The sequence below is a fragment of the Macadamia integrifolia genome, chromosome 6, assembly GCF_013358625.1.
Source record: "Macadamia integrifolia cultivar HAES 741 chromosome 6, SCU_Mint_v3, whole genome shotgun sequence".
Lineage (NCBI taxonomy): Eukaryota > Viridiplantae > Streptophyta > Magnoliopsida > Proteales > Proteaceae > Macadamia > Macadamia integrifolia.
The window spans coordinates 10,065,426-10,072,773 of record NC_056562.1 but is presented as its reverse complement, the minus strand read 5'-3'; the positions used below and the strand labels follow the sequence as shown (position 1 = coordinate 10,072,773).

Here is a 7,348-nt window from a genome sequence, read left to right as displayed (position 1 = left end):
TGGAAGGATGAATAAATAATTTAATCACAAGCCATTCTATGTTGAACATATCCCCGTCAGCATTTCACGCAGGAGTGCTTTCTCCTGTATATATGTTCATACGCACCCCATTGTAGACCCTAGTATTCCCTAATTCTTTCAATATCCTGTTTAGCCACTTGGCAAATTTAGATTAGACTACAATTTGACAGGTAAGCAGAGGACCTTGGGGGTCCACTCAACACACAAAAATTCAATCCATACTGAAAGTTAAACCAATTTTATATGCAAAAATACAGATCAAGATTACTGTAAGGTCTCAAATAAGTAGTGACGTCTAAGTTACAAGTTCACATAGCTACATTGACTACCCTTTCGGCAAACACACAACATTTCCATATACCATAAAGTTAAATGAAGTACAATTTTCCAATCAATTGAGCCATGAAACACAGATTCCCTGTACAGAGGATTGGGAGTCACGAAGAACACTCACTTCCCTCCTCACGAATGATGGCAATGCAAAGGCAGCTGAATGCATCTGTCAATCAGACGAGTAACTGCTTGATCAATCCTCCTCAGAAAAAAAAAATATTAATAATAATTAAATAAAGCACCAATGCATCATGTGTGTGTGTGTGAGAGAGAGAGAGAAGAACATTAATGCATCCAAACATCACCAAACCCACAAGTGAACGGAATGCATATGAGCAGCTAATAGACATTGCTCAGGTCATGGCAGTCAAAGGCAACGAGCAAGAATCTCAGACATTGCTCAGGTCAGGGCAGTCACAGGAGATTGGCAAGAATCTCACCAAGTAAAAAGCCATGATTGCCTTGTTGCACAAAAAAATTTGATGACACAAATCCCCTTCCCAAACCTAATGGGTTTTGTTTTGTTTTGTTTTGTTTTGTTTTTTTTTTCACCCCCTTTTGTCCCTGGCCGGTGAACATGGATGACAGCTATATATGTTTAGCTTACAAACTGCACTTGTTCGCAAAACTGCAACGGTTTTATAAATGCATTTCTTTGCTTTTATGTACTGTACAATACATCCATATATCCACAACCAATGGCATATCTAGTTTTCTACATATGACTGGCACATTGTACCTGTGCTTTTAATAGGGCATTGAGATCATTTTTCACTACTGTGCATTATAATTGCTGCCATGAAAATTTCTTTCTGCCTGGCGCCTGGAGTACAATGGGTCATGCTGGTGCCAATAAAACTGTTCCAGATCTTAATACAGGGTTTCAGCACAATCTTTTTGAGATTTAGGGCAAAACTCTCAATAAATAATACAACATAATTTGGTTCATGAACAAAGATGCAGAATTGCCAATATAACTACAAAGTAAGTGCCACCCATACATATAAAACCCCAAGGGCATGCATGTCATTTGAGACTGAGAAAATGGTCATCTTTAATACTGAATCTCAGCTGCGGACCTCGGCACAACGGTAAGGTTGCTCCATTGGTCCCAGGTGATTCGAGTAGGGAAACAGCCTCTCTCCAAACCGGGGGTAGGGCTGCATACATTTGGTAACTCAGGATTCAAGAGAACAAGTCAAGGGCTCTAAGAATACAAAAAGTTACTGAGAGAAATCAAATAACAAAGGATTTCAAAAGATGCAGCTAAGAACAAATTTCCCCCAATCCCATTGAATCAGTCAAAAGGCAAAAAGAGGATCACATAATTCCAAATGAATCAGAAGTTGGGTTATATACATATTAGACACCATTGGTTACAATTGTAATGGGCCTTAACTGTAAGCCCATATCAAGGTACTTCATAGGAATACAAATTTTTTGTGAAAATAATTTCTAAAGGTAGTTTTTTTTAAATTACATGATACTTTTTAGTCTATCGTGCTGATGTGTCTAATTTTATTTGATTGGTCAGGAGCCTAGGATTCTTTCTTTCAATTGGTTAGGATGATGAAAAAGCTAAGACTGTTTGTATGAATAGACCATAAGGGAGCCATTGTAATGTGAATGATTATCGAATAGAGTATATGATTGCTCTACAAGTTGTGGGTGACTTGTGTATTGACTTCGAAGGCAACAGCCAGGTGATAAAGTTTTATTCTTACTCTTTTGTTTGCTTAATTGCTTGCTCATTGCCTTTCTTGCTTCTTAATCCATTTTTCTCAGTAACCTTATTTTTAAGTTTGCAGCTTATCAGCTTAATCGATTCAAACTCTATATTGATTGTCCCTTTCTTCAAACCAACTTGTTGCTGTTCGTAGAGTGTATGGCACAACCAACCTAACAGTCCCATTGCTTGGCCTGGATCTGGGCTCAAATCTCCAATTCTGCTCAGGGTTTCACTTACCTTATTATTTATCTCTAGTCCAAGTTGACAACACCCATAAAACGCAGGTTTTTTAGGATCTGTTGATCCCAACCTGGATTACCCATGTAGGTGGTGGCCAAAAATATTTTAAATAAAGTGGGAGCAAGTAGTTAACAGGGCACAATAGCAGTAATAGTTGTCTGAGATGGAACACAAGTGCAAATTGACGTGTTCACAGAAGAAGAATGCAAGCTTGATTAGCGTACTGATGTTCTCACAGAAGAACAGGAGCTTCTGACATGAAATGCAGTTCAGAAAGGCAAAGGACGAATTGCAGGCTATATCAGCAGCTGACCAGCAAACCAGGGCAGTCGGCTGGCTCAGATTGGACCAGGACTATATCAAAACACTGTTCCAATCGACTAGACCAATTTAAAGTTCAGGTCCATTAAACCAGTCTAATTCAGATATTAGTATCTAGACCATATCAAGAAACTTATCAGCCAAGTTGTGAGGTCTAGTGGAGTTTTGTCTCTTTATTCTATTTATTATTGATGTGTAATAATTTGGTTGGATTAAGACTTTATGTATCCAGCCTTATTTCAAGTTGATCAGGATAGGACATTCCCAAGACTGCTGGTCTGTTTGGGTTCTGTAGATTCAGGCAAGCTTTTGTGGATGCAAGGGAGTTTTTGCATATGCAGATTCAGGTATGATGTAGGTACGATGCTGCTGTGAGATTCAGTAGCATGTTTAGTTGTGGATTCAGTAGGTAAATCTAGTGGATTCCTGATCAACCCTCTCTCTTATATTTATTTTTCTATTTTATTTATCCATTGAATATCAGGTCAGATCATTTTTTTTTACGGGGTGGATGCTTTCCAACAGGTCAGATCATTCTTTCTTTATACCCTTTGATTCCTGTTTATGATCAGTTACAGCTTCTATTTGTTCATAATTTAAAATCTGGTAGTTGCTACTCAAATATCCTGAAATACTTTGTACCCCCCAAAAAAAATCCTGAAATGCTAAAATCAACTTGATTTCCTGTTACTAAATTTCAGATCCGTTTTAGAACTTCAGAAACCGAAATCGAATTTTAAGTTTCCTATTGTACTTTACTTCTTAAAAGTCTTGTTTCTGAACTTGATTTCTATGTTTTGTGTTCTGATTATGCCTGCTGAATAATTCCTGACACCAATTTATTAATTTATTTATTTTAAACAGTTTGAATCAATAAAACCATAATATAGATTCACTGTTCTACCCGGATTTTCAAGTTTCCTAGATGCAGTCAAATTCTTTAATATTTCTAAATCTAACCTTCAGATTACTTTCAAACTTTGCTGGAATATTATAATTGCCCATTTAGACTACTTGACCAGTAATTCTTTCTCATCTGATCAGTTTTAACCACATTGGCAAATTTTCTCTTAAATCTGGTTCCTTACTTTCCTGCCATTAAGGATTTCTCTGGGATTTCTGAACCCTAGTCCTTAGGTGACCTATAAACCCATTAACATGCTAGCTCTAGTTCAATTAGGTTGAAATATGGATACTGAATCACAATAAACAAAGTGCAGCCTCTCTTGTATATGACTCCAACAGGAAGTTTTAGAACATAATAGCATCAACAAATTTTAACAGAAATAAAGCTCTTACCTCTGAGTTGTAGAACCTGAGTTCCCTCCCGAACTTAATAGCTCCTTCTACTTTCTCTATAGGATTAATAGGATTTGAAAAATCAACAGGCGGTCCATCTGTTGAGCATATCAGAAACCCAATCACACCACTACGCACTCAATAATAAATATCCACAAATGAGAATAATTTCATACTACAGAACAAAGCCTGGAGTGCAATTTTATCGGCAAATGAAATACAAATACTAAAATATATCATAACTGTTGCTTTCATAGTTTGACCAAAATACTCAGATTTCTAATAAGTATTTATTATTTATTTATTTGCTTTGCAAACAGACCAGAAAGGAGGTAGAACGGAAACTTTTCCTACAATGGGCAGTTTTGTTCAACCAGAAGGGGGAAAAATGGAAAGATGCTTTTCAAATTAACAGTCTCACACCAAAGTCTGGTTGCCATGGCTAAATAAATCCTTTTTAAAAGTAGATTGCTCCCATTTCATTATTTCAAGTTTTTTTTACAAATAAATTGACCTTTTTATAAAACACCTTGCTTCCAATAAGGGAAAAATAAGGCAAAAATTCATTTATGCACCTCAAGCTAATGCTTAGTTATTTAGATGGCCATAAATGCCTTTCAGAACGTCATGACTACATACAAGTTCTGATAGACCTCTTTTAATCTTTGTGAAGGTAAGAATTTATTTTTGTGTAAGAAAAAATATGTATCGGGAAATTCCATAGTACGACAATACCTCGGATATGTAGGAACACTAGTCCAAGCATAACGAACAGAACCATTAAATGTCTCCTGGCAAATAGAGATCATATCTTGAATAAGGTGAGTGTGGAGCCACATACTTTCTGCCATGCTACAAAGAACACCACCAGGCCTTAACGCCCTTGCTGCCATCTCAAAGAAGGGTCTTTCAACAAGTTCTTGAGCAGGACCTGAATCAACAGCCCCCCAACCCACCCCCAACCACAGGATAAAAAAAATGAGGATCTCAGTGAGGAGATGATTCTCCCAGTCTCAGTATGTTTTAGTATTGAAACATGTCTTAGGAATCTTACACATTCACACTAAATAGTAAACAAATTTTAGAGCCAACTTCCCCTAGTAACAACAGCATTGTTTTCTCTATCCAGAAAAAAAACCCTTGTTTTCGATTACTCAGCATGAAAGCAGTGAAGGACTTGAAGAGAGGAAACATAACCACAAAGTGTTGCCAGTGGAAGCATTCCCACACAAGGATTTATGGAGGAAAAAGAAGACAGCAAACCCAAACTCAGGTCCTAGGCCATAACCTGGTTCCAAACACTTCCCACTGTTGTGGTTCTGGTCCTGATTCAAGCCAGGGTCACACTGGCCTGCGTATGGCTTGTGTGAAGCTTCTAGAAGATTGTGAGGGGTCCAATGAGAAAATCTGCTGGAATATCTTGCAGATCTGCTGGAGTTTCCTTAAGACCTGCCAGAATATCTGCTGGAATGCTTTTCTAGTAGTTTCTATCTTTTATTATAGTAATAGTTCCTCAGTTTTTAAATTAATAGTTAATCAAGTATACTAACTACTAACAGTTACTATTGTTTCTTTTTTTAAGTAATGCTGTCCACGTAGGGAAGGTCCTGGTTAGTTGCTATTTTTCGGTCTTTGGGTCTTTTAAATAAACAATGTATTGTTGTGATAGAAGAGATGGTTGAGAGAAAAAAAAAATTGTTTTTCTTTGGCTCAGTGATAAATCAGGACAGGTTTGCAGTGGTGAAGCTACAACACCTCTTGGTGGTGATTCCATTCCCACAAGCCAAGTGGTGAAGCCTTGATCATATCCTTTTTCTTCCTTCAAAAAAAAAAAGAAGTGTTGAGAATTCTATTCTTAATACTGGTTTGTCCCTACATCCAATCCTGTTGCAATTGAACTCTCACTAGCTTTATTGGTTCAAGATCGATTCTGCATTAGTTTCTAGCTAACAAAGATTGGTAAGATAATTCATTGCTGCTGCTATTGTCCATTATATTTACTTTTCTTTTGGAGGTGTTGTACACTAGACCATAATTACTGTGTTAGCCGCTTCTCACTGATGCGGAACCCAGGTCAAAATACCTATTGGGTTTGCTGTGGGCCCACTAAATCAATAAGAAGTCCCTTTTGGAATAGGAGAATAGATTCTGGACTAAACATAGTATAGTCCCTTCGAGAAGGGTAATTTTGGAATTTAAAATAAAAGAGGGGCTAAATTGGGCCACTCTTAGTGGACGGGCATATTTGTAATTTAGATGAACAGTATCATCTTCAACCGCGATAGGATTATAGGTCCAGCAGTAAACCTGGTCAAAGAGCAAACCATAATCCCCTCAACCAAGGCTCAATCAAGTGTGGGTTTTCAGAACTAGTATCACCTAGTATTTTGACAAAATTCAGGCCATAAAGCAGCACTTCAGGAGGAGCAGTTCGGTGATTTCAGACTGGGTAAACTAAGAATTAATCTTATAATTTCAGAGATATCAGTAATAAGGTGTCAAACATCAAATATGGAAAGAAATAAATCTGATATGTAGCAGTTACCAACAAATTAATCAAGCTGAAACAGATCCGGAAAACAGAGGTTCTTTCCAGCCTTTACATAAATGGGAATTAGAAGAGAGATGAAGAAGAATGCTTGGACTGATTCGAAGATAGAGAGAGAGGGAGGAGATATGAGAAAGATATCGCACACAGAAGAAGGGGGGAGAAGAAGCTTGCACACGTACAGCCACCACGCTTCACAAACCCGCAATTACATTCTATTCAATCTGAATCTTAATAGCACAGTTACATGTATTTGAAAAAAGAGAGGATGAAACATAACATGAGAAGAACCCTATTCTAGTTTAGAAACTCAAAACAATTATGGAAACTAAATCCTAGTAGCTATCTCCTACTTAAAATAAAAGGCTACATGATAATCCAAAAAATATAAATAAATAAAAATCCTAAAATATCCCACTAGACAAAAACCCAAATTGGACCCAGTCATCTGTCTGTGGATTCCCAAACGGGTTCGGGCCTATCCACGGAAGCACTACTGCATCACTCACCCACCCCAACATAAACTGTTCACATTCAATATTCAAATAATTAATAAAAACCACCATCTTCAAACAACAACCAGACAAAGATGTCTAAAGAGTATGTTGAAACAAATGAATTTTATGAATACCGTGAGAAGAAACAAATTGGAAGTCAGATACAGTTTAGAACATACCCACAGGATCCGATGAATCCACAATAATTGCATCATACGTCCCTTCAGGTGCATACCCCAAATATTCTGCAGCTGTCAAAAGTCATCCATATGAAATAAATCAAGTGCCAGCTACAAAAATCAAATTTCATTTCACAACTTCAACATAGGTTAAACCCCCACCCCTCCAAAAAAAAAAAAA

General features: G+C 37.2%; 1 protein-coding gene across 11 annotated transcripts in view; it reads right to left on the bottom strand.

Moving 5' to 3' along the window:
- Positions 1–240: 240 nt before the first annotated feature.
- The window catches only part of LOC122080744 (spermine synthase-like), a 12,946-nt gene continuing 5,838 nt past the window's right edge, over positions 241–7,348 (bottom strand). For 4 of the 11 annotated variants that reach the window (XM_042647562.1, XM_042647566.1, XM_042647563.1 and 1 more), the window contains exons 8-11: positions 7,168–7,239; positions 4,679–4,874; positions 3,944–4,073; positions 241–520 (exon numbers count right to left, since the gene is read on the bottom strand). In XM_042647562.1, the coding sequence (XP_042503496.1) occupies positions 413–520; positions 3,944–4,073; positions 4,679–4,874; positions 7,168–7,239 (506 nt within the window). In that variant the 3' untranslated portion in view covers positions 241–412. The other 7 variants (XM_042647565.1, XM_042647569.1, XR_006140895.1 and 4 more) reach the window with 7 other exon arrangements.